This window comes from Neopelma chrysocephalum, unplaced genomic scaffold (genome assembly GCF_003984885.1).
Source record: "Neopelma chrysocephalum unplaced genomic scaffold, ASM398488v2 Primary Assembly neopelma1_42, whole genome shotgun sequence".
NCBI lineage: Eukaryota > Metazoa > Chordata > Aves > Passeriformes > Pipridae > Neopelma > Neopelma chrysocephalum.
This window is the reverse complement of record NW_020897700.1, coordinates 1573136-1590025: the sequence shown is the minus strand read 5'-3', so window position 1 is coordinate 1590025 and position 16890 is coordinate 1573136. Positions and strand designations below refer to the sequence as shown.

Here is a 16890-nt window from a genome sequence, read left to right as displayed (position 1 = left end):
AAGGAAATCTTAACTGGATATGATATGAATTTATCTGCTGTGTATAATTTTCTTGTAGTGGCTTCATTAAATGTTCTAGAGGAAGGAAGATGCTCTGATTTTGTTTCCTTGATGAGTATTTTGAATATTGCAATTGATGTATCTATTAATTGCTTTTATACATTTGGGAGATTTCCTGGAAAGCTTCTGAATGTTGTCATGTCCTTTATTCCTTTCCTTCCTTTTTTTTTTCCTGTGGAATACCTGTAGTGTGAAAATAATGCCTTCTTATTTTCCTTTTTTTCCTATTCAGCTTTCATTAAATACTTCTGGTTCTCATCTGCATTCTTTATTCTTCAGCTCATCAGCCTCCTGGAGTTTGCGTCTTCTTTGATATTTGTCTTTGTAGCAAGAGTAGCAACCTTCATTCAGCCATTTCAGAAATGCATTCCAAACGTAGAAAGTAAAACTTTCCTCTGCTTTGTCCTTTGGATTTATTAGTAAGATCTACAACAAAATGACTTGTTAAGAAATGAAAAAAAAAAAAAAGTCAGTCTAATTTAATTGAAATTCTTCAATTTTTGGCTACGCTGTCAGTTGATTCCAGAAGACTGTCGTATCTTTTATTGGCCTCAAGCTAAAGCTATGCTGGATGCAGCCGGAGGGCTGGGATGCTCCCTGCAGTCAGCAATCTGAAAGCTGCCATTGTTGTCTGGCTGGCTTGTGTGCTTCACTGTCCCTGGCTATGGTCAACAGTGCCTCTCAACCATGTACTTGAGGGATGCTACTGGAAGGGATGCTCCACTTCTGCCTAAGAGCTTCACTTTAACTGGAGTTTGTGGTTGTGTCCTTCTCTGATGGAAGACTCAACTCCTGGTAGAAAGAAGTCTCATGAGCATTATGGAACGGTGCAGCCACAGAGCTTGTCTGCTGTTACTGCTCTGATCTGCTATCGCTGACTGAGCCGCAGCAGAACCAGTAGTCATTAAAAACTGAGTGGCAATGGGGGAGCAAGGAAAGGTAGGGAAGTGGGAAATGGCAGATCATAATGTTTAGTACATCTTTCTTTCAACATCCTTTGACTACTTAATGTTGCTACTCAAAGGCAGTTGTGGCTCTGAGGAGGGACATGGAGGAGAATGAGAAGGGGTAGGATATTAGGAACGTGAAAAGCTGTGGTAATTGATGTGTGCTTGCTGGGTATAGCACAATTTTCTGCTTCAGACCATCATTTTATTATGCCTATTGCTGTCCTTTCCTCCCTTGGTCACCAGAAACATAAGCCATCGGAGACAGAGTAGTGGGATGTTTGAAGGGGGCAGTATGAACCAGGTATTCAGACTATTTGCTGTGGTTGTATTAGTGCTTTAGCCAGCATTAGGTTCAGCCATGACGTAGGGATGTGAGAGTGGTTGGATGCGATAGCCTCAAGGTTTTCTCCTATGTATTCCATGCTTGATCAGCCTGCCATGCAGACTCTTGTTCAGTCTTGAAGGGTCAGGATGAGGAGTTCAGAAGTCTTCCGAATGAATTGGAGTTTGCAGTAACTTGATGTGGAGTAGTATTTTTTGGTTCAAGCCCGGAAAACATTTATCTAGGCAAGTGGATTCAAATCCCACTTTGTGTATTTTTGCTTTAGGATTGAGGGAAACCAACATGGACAGTGCTGAAGGGAGGCTGTCTCTCGCTCTGCCCTCTGGGGCCGTCCTCTCTTCTCTCATTTCAGTGCCTGTTTGTATGGTCAATCCATTAGCATAAGACAAGAAATTTTTTCTATTGATTCCTTTTCTTCCATTTTGGTTATTTGAATTGTCTTGCGGTAAAGACAGATGTGTGGTAGGACTTGTTCCAAGTAAGTGGTAGGAGTGTGCAATGAGTATTGTAGAGTTGGAAGAGAGAAAAGGAAAGGGTACACTGCAAAGCTCTTCCGTCAACTTAAGCTGCAACACAAAATCACACCCCTGGTCTAGTCAAAGTGAGTTATGTCACATTAGCCTCTTGTGTAATAACATCACAAACAGTTTTTCTCTTCAAAGTGATCATGAAATTAAGAAAAAAAATGAATTTTTTTGACAGCATCACAGAAACTAATTTTTTTCCATGTGAATATTACATAATGGTTGAAAAAATGGGAACAGCGCGTTTCCTCTAATCTTCTGACATGAAGGAACTTGTACTATTCAAATTTAGAAAAGTAACCTAGTTAACCTACTTAGGAGTTTACACTCCATTTCGGTATTGATGAAGGTAAAAGGCTTCTAAGTAGATGCTTTGAATAGTACTACAGAGCTCTGTTAACTGGAGTGTTACCCTCAAATTAGAAAGTACAAATGTATCGTAACACATTAAAATCGTAGTCCTGTCATGTGCCATTTCTTCTTCTTACTACTCCTGGTAGTTACATTTGATGTAGTCAGTATTTGGTTTATAGAATTTCTGGCTTGCAGGTTGTTTTCTGTTTGTCAGACTGTTTTAGGTGTATGATGACCATAATACACCTGGGAAAGCAAACTGTAACTGTCTTCTGCAATAACGGTAAAACAGTTTAGGAACCTTTAATGGAAGGTATGAGTTTAATTCATAAAGATGAGATTAATCACACTAAAAGATTTGAGAAAGTAATAATCTGTTTAAAAAAACCCAAACAAACTATGCTGCAAAAGTTAGCTTGTTTAATGAAGTATGCTTTTTTACATGGTATAATCAGTGTAAAACAAATATGTTATGTTATCTGGACAGGAACTTAAATAATACTTCAAAAAAAGAAGATCAAATAGAATTAGACTGGTGTTTTTTCTTTTAATAAAGATGCTTGAGAACCAGAATTTCTCAGTAATGATTTTGTGCCTCTGTGTGTCTGTGTAGGTATGTATCACACACAGTATCAGTGCAATGTGTGTATATATACCCTGTCTGCATATCTATATTTATTTATTTTTAACTTTTAGGTTAGTCCCTTACCCTGTCACTCTGCAAATCCCTACTCATGTAAAAGATACTGTGGGAGGCTTCTTGATTGCCAGAATCACACCTGTATGAAAGAATGTCATCATGTTACTAAATTGAACAGTAGTGCAGATGCAAAGAAGGTAGGTTAATTTCCTTTTTGCTTTTTTTTTTAATGTATTTTATATGTTGTCTTCAGTTTTAACTGGAAAATAAAGAATTTGCAGCTGGGAGGCACAAGATCCCACTGGCATCCAAATCCCACTGGGAGACTTGCTTGTGTGATGTTTCCATTGACACTAATCTGTACTTCCTTAGACTACAAAATGGAGACTTTTATATTTTGTAAATTCTATACAGTTTATGTTTTATGTTGACATACATTACTTTGATTACATCAAAACCTTATATGACACTTGACAAGTCTCTTCTAAAGTTATCTTTTGTAACTGTCAAGATCAGGTGAACTACTTATAATCCCTATATACAAATGCACTGGCAATCTATTGGGGCAAGTACTTCCTTACTGAGGAGACTGGAAGCAGGTTGAGGAGGCTGGCAGATCTTTAGGACAGAGCATTGGAGTGCGGAGTTGCTGAAGACTTTTTAAAGCACTGGCATGATATAGTCATGTTTATTCAGTGTCTACTAGAAACTGCCATTTATGCAATTAAGAAGCTGTGGGTGTTAGTTGCTGAAGGTAATATGAAACAAAAAAGAAGTAAATGTAAAGCTGAAAATCGTTCAAGTTTTCCATAGTAAAAACCACATAGTTTGTGGCTTGAGAGAGTCATGATTTGAAGGACAACAGCTTTTCAAGTTTTTTTGAAGCATTACTTCAGAAAAAGTTGCCACATGGGTTCTCTGGGCATTTAGAAAACTGAGAAGCATTCAGCTGAGTATAAAGCTGTTACATTTAACTTAAATAGGATGATATCCCTGTGGATTCCAATCCTGGAAGTGGTGGTGTTTTCATCTAATAATTGTATATATTGTAGCTACCATATTACTCTATTAATGATTGTGAAACTTTTGTCTGAGGAGTATGGGTTTTGGTGCAACTGGTGGAACAGTAATCTGTAGCAATAGAGCAACATGAGTAAATACTGAGTGCAGGTAAGCATCTCCAATTATGACTGTAAGAGGCTGTCTGCCTACTGCTTCAGTTGACCCAATTAAAATGTGAATGAGTCAGGACTGTTTCTAGCTCCGTCTTGAATGAGGCAATACGTTCTCAGAAAATGGAAGCCTGTGTACCTGTGAAGTAGGGGTAAATCTCATTTCTCAATTTTCTTCAATTTTTTATGAACTCAAGTTGGTTTTGACCTTTAGAGCTTTTGTTCTGTCATTTTGGTAGACTAAATTGCAGGTGTAGTCAGGGTTGATTAAATTTCTTGCTTATATGTCTGAGCAGTGATTTTTCTGTCTGGAATTTAGGTTTGTTCCGCATGTTGTGTTAGAAAATGTTACAGAAAGGCCAGCTGTTTGCTTTTACCTACTGTTAAATGTTGTATCACAGTTTTCTAAATGTTTTTAGTTGCTGTTGTTTTTCTTAAATTTGAATTTTTGCAAGTTAAGTTTTGTAAACAGTTATTGTACAATGGTTCCTTTTTAAACTTCAGCAAAAGTTGTTCAACTATAGAAGCAGAAGAAGAGGGAACTGGGGGAAAACAATTAAAAACTTAAATACCTATGCTCTTATTTTGAACAGCATAAAGTGAAACATTGACATGAATAGTCCTTTTGGGGAAGTATTATGTAGCTTCATTCTTGGAGAAATTTGCTTTACTTTGGCTGACTTCTTTGAAACTGAACATTTATCAGTTGATTGATTGCAGACTGGGGTTCTGAATGAGTTGTTAAGAATATGAATAGAAATGAAGCTAAATTTACTGTGCTGATTTTCATTATTTTGTGCCGTTGTTGATCACATCACTTGGAATGAGGATGACACCATAGCTCTTGTAGACTTTATGTAGTCTGTGGAACGGAAGCAACGCCTTAGGCAGCTCCCAGCGTAAACCTAAATTAATACTTTCTGGAAGATTATACAGAATATCATACACGTATGGAAATGGAATGGCTTAAAGTTTGCTTCTTAAAATCAAGCAAACCAACCTCTCCACCCCTGTATTACAGAGCGGAATGTCATGACTAAAGCATTACAGTAACATGATGGGTGGGAAAAGTTAGTTCAGAATAGGAAATTACTTCTTTTTCTAATAGTTTTCCATAGAGAATTAACAGGCTTAATGGTAATTTTCCAAAGCACTAATATTAAGGAGATTCTTTTATGCCCAGGAAAGAAAATAGAACTCTGTCTCCTTGCCTGACAAACACTGGCCTTTCTACTTTGCTTTTCAAAAATGTATTTTACACCCCAACTCTTTCCTCTATATAAGAGCTTGTTAATGACATCTCACAAACAAACGTTTGGCACTTTCTTTAGTACTTTGTTTTCATTTTGTTAGGCGGGTCCAGAATGTTCACAGTGTGAAGAGGAGTGTACCAAGCCCCGGCCATCTGGCTGTCCTCACCGATGTGTTTTGCCTTGTCATCCTGGGGATTGCCCATCATGTCTCCAGATGCTTAAAATAAAGTGTCACTGTAAACTATCAGTACTGTATGTTGAATGCTTGTAAGTGTCAGAACACAACCCAGCTTTTCATTTGAATGCTACTAACTGGAAACCATTTGAAATGTCTGGGGATGGGAGCTACTGTTACAGCAAGTTATAAAATTTCTCTTGAAGATTGTAATTAGTAATATAATGGTTTTTCTATTTAAATGTTGCCAGTTTTATTGGTATTAACTAAAATTACTATAAATGCATAGAGTCTTATGAGCAGAAATTAATTTTATAATGTTTTTATAATACAGATAATATTTTGAATTATGAAAATATTATAGTAATTTACGTAATGTTTGTTCTATGTGTGCTTCTTTTAGAGTATGTGAAGAAGAATTTTATAACGAATTAGAATTAATGTAGTTAGTGTAAAAGGTCTTTGCAATTAGTTGCAAATTGTATGTCCTTTAAATACAGGAATTGTCCTGCAATTTCTAGCTGTTCTAATGGGAAAACTCCTTAATAATAATTTGTACACTTTTAAAATCATTTATGTGTGTGTGCATAGAGGGTAAGCTAGACTTTATGAAATATAAGATGGGACTTGTGGATTTAAGCACTGTCTTTTGTGTATTGCTCTGAGAATATTCGTCATATGCAAGTATGTTCTCCTTTGTTCATTTTATTTAGAGTACCTCAAGTCCTCTAAATTTATATGGGTTTGTCTGTAAAATAGGGTAGTTTATATTAGTCACACAGGATGTGGACAAATGAGTTCACTTTTCTTTGCAGTGAGATATACTTAAAACATACCCCTATTTGTATTGACTTTTGTTGGTTTTAAATTGGATATTAAGACATACATCTTTCCTTTTACAGAAAACTAACCTGTGCTGATTTAAAAGAAAAGGGGCGTCTTATTTCCTGCAAAAATCAGTGCCCAAAAGAGGTAACCCATATTAACAAAGAGATACTTGATTTGATCAATATGTCGAATTTTGTGGATATAGGCCAAGCAAACTAGAGAAGCTTAGTCTAAATGAATATGCTAAATGATAGATGCAAAGGTGGTTAGTGAACTCTACTTGCAAGACATGTGGAGGCTGTTTAATTAGGAAAAATACTGAGAATTGTACTTGCTATTGTTCTCATCTAAGTGCAGGTCTAGCAACCCCTGTCTGTGCAACAATTTGGGGGGAAAGGGTTTTTATACTTAATAAGTGAGATGAGCTAATAATGCCCTGGTGTGTTAGTGAAATAGATGTTAAGTACTGTGAAAGAGAATACAAGCCAGTTAATCTCTCTGCTGTATCTGGGTATGTCTAAATGGCTGTGAAGAAGAGACGAATAATATCCTCATTGTATGATGTTTAGACTATGCACCAATGGAAATAGGCATCAGTAAGGAAGATTCCTGTTGAATACTGCTTTTGAGTAGTAAAGCTTGTGGAGCAGTGCAGGAACTGGTTGGAGAGGCTTCCAAATTTTCATCAGTAACAGCTTAGACATGTTTCAGGATTTGTCTTAAAGCAGTGTTAAACACAACTGGACATGAGAGGTGGGTCAAATGACTTGTCCCTTCCAGTGCTGCTGTTATGTGCTGCTCACGTGCTTTCAGAAATCCGTGCATTGCTTCTTATTTTATGTTTGTTTTTTAGTTGTAATTAGTTGTGGTGGGAGTAACAGCCCTTTCTTTATTCCATGTCCCACTGTAGGGTTATAAAATGTATGAAGGGGAAAAACAGGAATAGTCAGGAATATTTTGGAAAGTGCTTCCACTGCTAAACTCTCCAGAATTTCTGGGAAATTCTTCTTCTCTGCAAAAAAATGCTTGTACTAAAGAGAATATTTTATCCCTTAATCACTTATTGTTTTGTTGATGTGATTTGGCCTTTTAATGTGTAGCTGAGTCCCTTTGTCTCATAATTCAATGGCACTCATAAATGCTTTGATTTGACCCATTCTCGTTCCCTGATTCCACTTAGTTCCCATATGCTGGATTATTTAGGATGTCCTCTAGTCTGAGATCTGTCTTCTTACCAACATAATAAATGTAGGTTCAAAACTTTGGTTTCATTATCTTCCAGCATCAAAAATTTGACATTTGAATTCTTGCCTTTATTAGAAAAGTTTTTTTGCTTTTGAGTAAATGCATAAATTCACAGGATTCTTACTGCTTTCCCAGCAGTGTCTGTTTCTCCACTTTTCAGACAAGGTTGCGTTAACCCCAACAGGAAGACTGTGCTCTTGTGCTCTGTGCCTACTTGTATTTTCTGCTTTTTGCCCTTGTAGATGCCTGTCTTTTTTTCTGTAAATGAATGTGCCTGTCAAATTTTCTCATCTGGATGTCTGAAAGCCCTCTTCCTGGCAAGGGAACACTGAGATATTATTTCATTGTCCATTTACCTCTTAATTTTGTCCTTTCACATCCCTTTCTGTTACTTTGGTTTTATTTGCTCCAAGACTTCTCTTTATTTTCAAGAGTGCTTATAATCTCTTATCATGAACTCTGTGTTCTGTACTTCAGCTTCTCTACAAAGATTTTTTTCTCCCATATCTCATCTTTGATAAACGTAACTATTGTGATTTTTCTGAACATATTCCCCAGACTCATTCTGGGATTTAAAATCCACCTAGTAGCATTCCAGGATTCTAGCTTCCAGTTCAGAATTGCCTTGTTCCACAGATGATGTCCTTTTTACTTAATTTAGTGGGATGTGAAAGAAAGCTTAGGAGAACAGAATCTGTGTTATTTTTATAAAGCTTTAACTTAACAGTGAGGTTCTTATTTCTGTAATTATCTTGGAAAATAAGGTTTCCTGCACTTTCTGCTATGCAGAGAATCATTTTAGGGTAATGGATGATGTAAAAATGCATGCTTTTCCCTTCCTGTGATTCTAACTCTAGCTCTTACTGTCTTTGAAACATAGAAGTAAATAATACCTTCCTGCTTCAGGTAGTTCATATCTTTGTGTTATAGTTCATCCTACTTTCTTCAGGTCCTACTTGAGTAACTTGATGTGTACAGTATGAGGGTTTTACCATTTTTTTAATCTAAAATATCTGTTCCCATTTCTCTGAATATTGAAAAGTGCTAGGGATGTTTGTTTCTGTTTTATAAGTGTACAATATTTGTCTGCAACTTTGAGAAAATTAGCTAGCTGTCTCATAATATAAATTATACTGGTAATTCTCTTTCAAAGGAATAATTGATAAACACAATTTGAAGGAGCAGCCTTAACAGACATCACCCTGCCACTGCCACCACCACCCCTCCTGGGCAAATCTAGGTCAACCCCATTTTGCTGCTTGTAAGTTTTTGTCTCATGAGACAAGAACATACAAATACCTTGGCCAGTTTAGAGCATTTGAATTTTACAGATCTAATATGTCTGCCCAAAACTAAAATGGAAGTGTTTTATGTACAGTTCTGGCAACCTCAAGTAAATTTCAAATTAGTGCTATATGAGAATTTCCTTATTTGATGTCAGAAGCTGACCTTGGGTCATCAGCAGAGCTCATTGAACTTGATGTTTCCTAAAAATTAGTGTACACTGTCACTCAAAGCTTACCATAGTGCAACTTAGGTTCAGTAGAATACAGTATTTTACTGAAGTCATAGTTTTGAGATGTTTTTGGTTAATGGAAACTGCAGTAGACAGTATGCTACCATATTTGATTTACAGGTACCATGATACATTTGGGGATAAAGAAAAGCAATTATATTGTCTGGTGCCTTGAAAAAAATGCTACAAGAACTTGAAAATCTTGAAAGTTTTCATACTTTTGTTTTGGCTATGGCAATATAAAACTATAAAAGTGACTTGTAGCATTATATAATACAGCCCGCATTTTCTTTCTGCTTTAGGGAGAAGCAGTGTCTTTGATATTACCACAGCTGTTAGATGAGATCCTTTAATTAAAAAGTTAATTCTCTTGTTTGGTAACAATAACAAAATATCCTGTTGAAGGAAATTTAATTTTTTTTTAATCGGGGTGATTAAATTCTTATGATCATGCTTGCAGGTGTTTTGTGACAATTCTTACATAGAAATTTTAAGTCTGTCAGTTTTCATTGCTTACGTATTCCTGTCAGTGTTTGTGAATCTGTGTTTAACACTTTATTCTGTGTAGTTAGTATTTCTTAACAAAATAGCCATACTTTGTACTTTTACTGTGCACTTTGCTACTGTCTAGACATGAAATATGGGACCCCATTGTGATAAATTTATTTTAACATCATAGTGCAGTAGAGACAATGTAATTTCTTCCCCTGTACTTGGCACTATTGAGGCTGCACCTTGAATCCTGTGTTCAGTTTTGGGCCCCTTACTACAAGAAAGAGATTGAGGTGCTGGAGCGTGTCCAGAGATGGGCAATGAAGCTGGTGAAGGGTCTGGAACACAAGTTATATGAGGAGCGGCTGAGGGAGCTGGAGAAAACGAGGCTCGGGGGGACCTCATCACTGTCTACAATTACCTGAAAGGAGGTTGTAGCAGAGGGGGTCCAGTTTCTTCTCACAAGTAGTAAGTGACAGGACAAGAGGGAAACAGCCTCAAGTTGTGCTGGGGGAGGTTTCGATTGGATACTTGGGAAAATATCTTCACTGAATGGGTGGTCAGGCACTGGAGTAGGCTGCCCAGGGAAATGGTGGAGTCACCATCCCTGGAAGTGTATCCAAAAAATGTGTGGATGTGGCACCTGGGGACATCATTTAGTGGTGAACTTGGTAGTGTCAGGTAAAAGGTTGGACTCAGTGATCTTAAAGGCCTTTTCCACCCTTAATGATTCTATGATTCTCTAAATTTTAGGAGTATGCATATCTTTTAGGTTTTTTTAATAAATTAATGAGGCATTCTGGACATAAAATTTAATGTTGTAAACCCACCTTGCAGATGTATGTGGGTTGCAAAAATTTAATTTGATCTTTGTTTGGAAGTTGTAAAATTGTCTTTTGTACTTACCTTTTGGGATTGCTGCTCAAAAGTGCTGTTTTCTTTACTAGCAGGTTATTTTCTTTATTATCAGATGTGTATTAATAGGTTGTATTTATTACCTTCTGTCAGAGATCAGTTAATCCATAAATATTGATGGGTTTTACCATCATCAGATATAATGTTAAGATTTAAATGCATTGGCTATGGGGAAAATACTTGTAGGATATTTTTTGGGTTTCTTTTCAGAGCTTTTATTTTCAGTGGATTAAATCCCTTCTTTTAAAGGCCTTGCCATAGCAAACATAAAGCCTATTCCTTTTTTGCCTGTAGTCCACAAGCTATTGACAAGACATCTTGTACAGTAGAAAAGGATCTAAAGGGGTACACACTTTCTTGTTTTAGCACCAAGTAGTTCAGCATGGAATTTAAAAACAAGCAAAAAAAATTCCTTTCCCATTACATTTTTTATCCAGCAGAAGCAGCAGAATGATTGCTTTTGTTTTCTGAGATCGTGGGTAAATGTTATTTTGCTACGCATTTTACTGCTTCTCTTGATATTTTTTTAATGTTGGTTTTGCATTGGAGGGAGTAAAAAAAAGTTTCCCGGCCAGCTTCATTCTTGTCCTGCATCCCTGTGGATGTGAACTGTGTAGCTCTATGAAGGGAACTAAATGTGTACCTTTGTGTTTTGGTATTGGATTAAACATCTGCCTATGCAGATTTTGCTCTAATGGTGCAGGAATACCTGGAGGTCGAGGTGAGGGCTACTGTCTTGGACTTGCAGCTCTGACATCAGTTATAAGACTGTTTGTTTGGGCTTTGCCACTATTAATGAAAACGTGCCTAATGAGAACAGAAGAGTAATCTGGAAGTAATAGTTCTAGCCATGGCTTGTTCTGACCAGCTTAAGATGACTTGCAGGTGAGACTAGATTGACTTATTGTGTATGATTCTCTTAGATAGAGAGCCCGGAGAAGGGCCCTCCTAATGCACAGAGGTCATGCAGTAGTAAATTGGTTTTGCAGAGATTGTGGTCACTAGTGAGCAGGCTCCATGTTCTGGCTGGTAGTCTGACTTTGGTGGCATACAAGGCTTAAAGACAAGTTTCTTCCCTCATCTTTCCAAAATGAGGCAAAATAATTTATTTCAGGCAAAAATATTTGCTGATGATCAGTTGTACCTGAAAGAAAGCTAAATTCCTTCTTTGATAAAGTTACTAATTTATATATTTTTCCCTCCAGATAAAGCAAATAGATTAGATCTGCTCTGTGAGGTTTCAGCAGAGTAAGTGAGTCAATGCTACTCAGTAAATATCTAGTTCAGATATAGGAGAGGCTTCATACAAGGATGAAGGTGGGCTAAAGAAAACAACTGTCTGTATTAGATTATGTTTTTGAATCCCCCCCCCCCCCGAAAACCCCAAAACAACAAAACTAAAGCAAAAGTTAGAGCAAGAGATATTAACAATAAGGAAGGTTTCCCATGGACTGAACTGACAGTTGACCTTTCATTGTTTTCAGTAATGACCTTGGCACCAAATAAACATTGGAATTTTTTGATGAAAATCTGTACAGGGTTGTCAGTATGTGAGAATTGAGGAAGTGCATCTGCAGAACACATGTATTTGGGGCATGATACAGAAAAAAAAATGAGTTAGACCATGCATGTGAAGCTAATAGTAAGTTCCCAGGAAACAGCAGAAATTCTTACTGTCACAGCATGAGTAGCTGGAGACAAATGCAAATGAGAGGCCAAGATATATTGGGGAAGATACTCTAATAAAAATGAGGTGCAATTAGGACATTGTACAAAGTCCTTCCTGCTGAGATGTCATTTGGAATATTACATGCAGTTCTGGCTATGTAGTCAAGAAACATTGATTTAAGCTGGTTGAAATTTGATGAAGGGAATACTGTGGACATAAAGAGTCTTTAATAAAAGGACAGTAGAGAAATACTTCAATATGAGGATAAGAACTAAGGGGCTTAGACTGGCTAGAACAAAACTAAGAAATTTAAAAAACTCTTCCATGTTTTGGTGAGCTCCTGGAGCAGTCTCCGTAGCAAAACAGTAGAATGGGGTCAGAAGGGGAACTGTTTTCATGGTAAGACTTCATCCAGTCCTGGAAGGATCATAGGAGGTGCCTGCCTGTAGGAAGACTTGACTTCAGGACTGAGCATGGTGACTTGGATGTTCCTTCTAAGCCTGTATGAAATGTGCTGAAACAGTGACTGAAAAACCTGAGCCTAAACCACAAATTATCTGACAGTGTAATAATAGTTTGTGACTGTCATGGACATAAAAACATGGATGTCTGTTCCATAATTTTTAGTTGGAAAGTTTCATGTTCTGTTTAGGTAGGTATGTGTTTTATGATGCTAGCTCAGATGTTGAGCCAGTTCCTATGGACTTCTGAGATTCCAGATTTACTAATCAAGGTTAATACACCTGAGTTTCATAATTATGTAATATTCTCATTCTTGTGGATGAAGTGATGTAGATATAAATTTTCAGTTTTTAATGAATGTGAAAAATGTATCTCAAAAATGTATGTTTTACAGCATTTTCCAAGTTCTGTTAATCTCTTGATGACAGTGAGGAGGTGAAATTTCACTTTTAATAAAGAACACTGTCTAATGCTATCTCTGTAAATCAATTGCTTAGATATGTCCTGTGAGGTTCCACCTTCAATTATAAACAGTATTGGGTTATGTAATTGAAAATGAAAAATTGTTATTATGAAGATTTCTTATGGGCATGTGTATGAGTAAGGAATATTTTCAGTAAAGTCCTTAACACAGAAAAAAATTTGCTTATTTTCTTGGTGTGTTTTATCTAATATACTGCTGGGAGCACTGCTACGTTCTTATCAATCAGCATATTTAAATTATTAACTCAATTCTTAATACCGTTATTGCATGATAATATTTTCTTTATAAGTGTTAAAAATTGTACTGGCAGTAAAAAAAGTCCTTATCTCTCAGATGGCAGAAATGGGATAATCTGCCAAATACAGAAATGTAGGATTTTGTGAAATTTTAGACATGATAAGAATATTGATTACCTGTATTTTAATTATGCATAGTTCAGATGATTCTTGCATGCAGAATTTCTTTTGCAGTGTTTTTGCTTCCAATTCTTTCCTTTTTCTTTTATTACTCTGGCTAATCTACAAGTAGCTACTGTACACTGAAGTTCAGTTTTCAGGGGTTTTTTACTTTATCTATTTGTATTCCCCCACAGATAGCTAGGGTAATTGTTGTATACATTACTGTGGAGGTGACTGCTCTTGAAACATGTGAAAGGAGAAATTGTTTTTTAATCAAGCTGTGCCAATAAAAGAAAAATTATTTTTCTGGAACTGAAATACAGTAAATAACAAGCAAACATTTTATTGGTGTGGGAGTTTAATTTGTGTGTTTTGTTCTTTATAGTTGCCCTGTGGTCACCGATGTAAAGAGATTTGTCATTCAGGTAGCTGTCCTCTGAACTGCAGCCAGAAGGTTAAACTCCGATGTCTCTGTAAGAGACTGAAAAAGGTAAATTTTTGAGAAGGATGTACATGTTTTTTACATATTCCTAGTCTTGTATGGATGACTTTTGTGGATGGTGCAGATTAGAATAGGCCCAGTTACTCTAGTAGAGCTGTAACAGTTCACATCAGCTGAAGATCTAGGCTGCTATATCAGAAGATTCACTGGAGAATATAAAATCTTCTTAATTTTAACAAATGATGGCTGCCTAACTTAAAATAGCTTTGTCTTCAAGCACATTTGAATTTTTGTAGCTTCATGGGAAGACCAGTCAGATGATCTGGAGTGATTTGAGGAAAACAAATTATATTTCTCTGGTGTTACGGGGAAAGTTTATGTAAATTGGAACTAGTACAGATGTTGTGAAATGGGAACTGATGTAAGCAGTTTAAGGTTCCCTGTAAACTTAAAAGCAAGTACAGCCATCAGCACCCTTAGTTTCTAACAAAGATAAGAACAAGGTAATGAAACAAGTTTACTTTAACTATATATTATTATGAGGGGAAAGTCTTGAGAAGTCTTGACAAATAATTATATCTTGATGGAAAAAAACCATAATCTGGCTTAAGGAAAAGGCACTTAAATTATTTTTCTGGACTCAGTTAACTTCCAAGTGTTCCAAACAGGTTGCAGTTCCCTAGAGTTCTCAGGCTTCTCCAAGATATGTCTTGTGCATCCTGAAGTCTTGCAGATGGGGTGTTGAGCAGGGGAAAGGATGACATATACAGAACAAGTGCTTAAAATGGACCAGTTTCTGCTTACAGATAACCCCCCTTTTTTTTTTTTAATTTCTTCAATATTAGGAGAAGGGGAGAAAGTGTGAATGAAAATTACTTACTTTTTTTCCCTGCTATGACCAGACCTTGCCCTGTAATCTGAGCCAATTAAGAGAAACGTATATGAAATGACTAAGGCTCTGAATGGGAACTCATTCTGCCAGAGGTCCAGAAAGTTATCTTATTTGTCTCAGGCAAACAAGAGAGACATAAAGAAATGAACATTATAGCTAAAATTTTATCTAGGAAAACGAGTATAAAAGACAAATTATTCTTAACAGGAAATACAGTGCAGCAAGATACAAGAAGGCCAAGTTTCACTGGAATGCGATGCGTTATGCAAGGAAATGAAGCGGAAAGCATCTGAGGTAATGTATCCCTTGTAGCTATAATTTCTTCTCAGTGCTTCAAGAAAAGTAGAAAAAATGAACACAATTATTTTTCAAGGCAATACCAGCAAAAACTACAACATAAGTGGATGTGGTGTTGAATAGCAGCTTATTTTTTCAGACTTGCATTTGTGAACAGTGTTAATTAGCTCCATGAAATACTATTTTAAACAGTATTTTGTTTTTGTTTTTTTTTCTTTTTAATTTGTGGAAACAGATTCTTTCCTCTTTCACTGAGAACAAGTGATGTTCAGTGATAGTAAAACACTTGACGAAAGTAGTTTATTGTGTCTGTTACTTTTTAACATGTCCAGACTGGAAAAAATCTTTTAAAAACTCCAGACATTTACAGAGAGAAATTAGTTTGCACAATTGCAAAACAAACATGAATTTCTGAAAACAAAGTGCATTACCTCTTAATAAAACTTTTCATGTCTAGCACTTAGTGAGTATGCACTTCAGAGGAATTGTGTCTTTTACTGTACATTTTATTAAAGAAATAGTTCTAAAAATGTTTTTCTATACTGTGATTATAATGGTTAAGGTTCCCTCTACCAATATATGTTATACCTATGTATCTTCTACAAATATGACCACACCAGTGTAAAAAGAAGCTTTTCTGTTGCCTTGTTTTCCACATTTGTGGGTCGCTTTTTTTTTTGTAGCTGAAATTTTGCCATTAGATGGCAGTGAAATACCAGGAGGCTAGTTGTGTAGTTTTTTTGCACACCAGACTTTCAGATTTCAGATGTGCATGGCTGAAAAGGTCTTCTACACACTTTTCTAAAGGGACTCTGCCATTGTGCCTAGATTAATGAAATTCTCAATAATGCTTTTATTTAATACAGCATTTAGTAATTTAAACATTTGTCTGAAAACCTGCAAATAGGACTATTCTATTGACCCTGCCCTCAGTGCACACTGAGCTACAGTGTGCTAAAGCATGGGCTATTAATAGATTTTACATCTAACTTTTCTGAGATAGTGATTCAGTGGTCCAAAAAAGGCCTAAAAATGTATACAAGAAGGCAGACACATAAACTTCCCCCATATACTCTTTCTGTTACTACTATTACTTAGTGATCTCTGATGGTGGGGATTTAAGAGAGTGAGATGCTGTCCTCTTGTCTCTTGGTCTTTGTTGGATTTATCTCCTAAGCATGCTTGGTTGTTTTTCAGTTGACATAAACTTTTGGCATCTATAAATGTCCTGTACACTGAAATTTTAGATTTAGCCAAATACTCTGTGGGAGTAGAATACTTCCCTCTGTTGTGAGCCAACCTCCTGGTAATTTCATTTTATGCCTTTGCTTTATGAAAAACAATTACTGATATTTTATCCCTATTTGGCATCTTTACACTATTCAGGATTTGGTGCCCTGTTAGTCACCTGATGAATCCTAGTTATGCATCTCTTTATATGGAAGCCACTCCATCCTGTTATCTTTTGTATATGTTCAGGCTTCACATTCTTTTGTTATTGCTGGACCAAAACTGAATGCAGGAGCTAAGCTTCAAGAGCATGGTGTGTTTATATACTGATGTTTCTTCTGTGCCATTTTTTCTTAATACTTTCTAGCATTTAATTTACTTCCTTGAACACGGCAAAATATTTCTGTAGAATTATCAATTCTAACCCCCATGACTTCTTTTCATATGACTCTTTGATAGTGGAACGTTTTTAATAACATTTGGTTTGTATTACACCAAGAGCTTTAAAGCAGTTTTGTTATGCATTATCCAGTACTTCTTGTATTATTT

At 36.3% G+C, this 16890-nt stretch overlaps 1 protein-coding gene across 1 annotated transcript in view; it reads left to right on the top strand.

The window, feature by feature from the left end:
- NFXL1 (nuclear transcription factor, X-box binding like 1) overlaps window positions 1-16890 on the top strand; it is a 46600-nt gene that overhangs the window by 20978 nt on the left and 8732 nt on the right. Inside the window, exons 16-20 of the mRNA XM_027676330.1 lie at window positions 2928-3068; window positions 5397-5563; window positions 6374-6443; window positions 13866-13970; window positions 15022-15108. Of these exons, the coding sequence (XP_027532131.1) occupies window positions 2928-3068; window positions 5397-5563; window positions 6374-6443; window positions 13866-13970; window positions 15022-15108 (570 nt within the window). The remainder of the gene's footprint in view (window positions 1-2927; window positions 3069-5396; window positions 5564-6373; window positions 6444-13865; window positions 13971-15021; window positions 15109-16890) is intronic.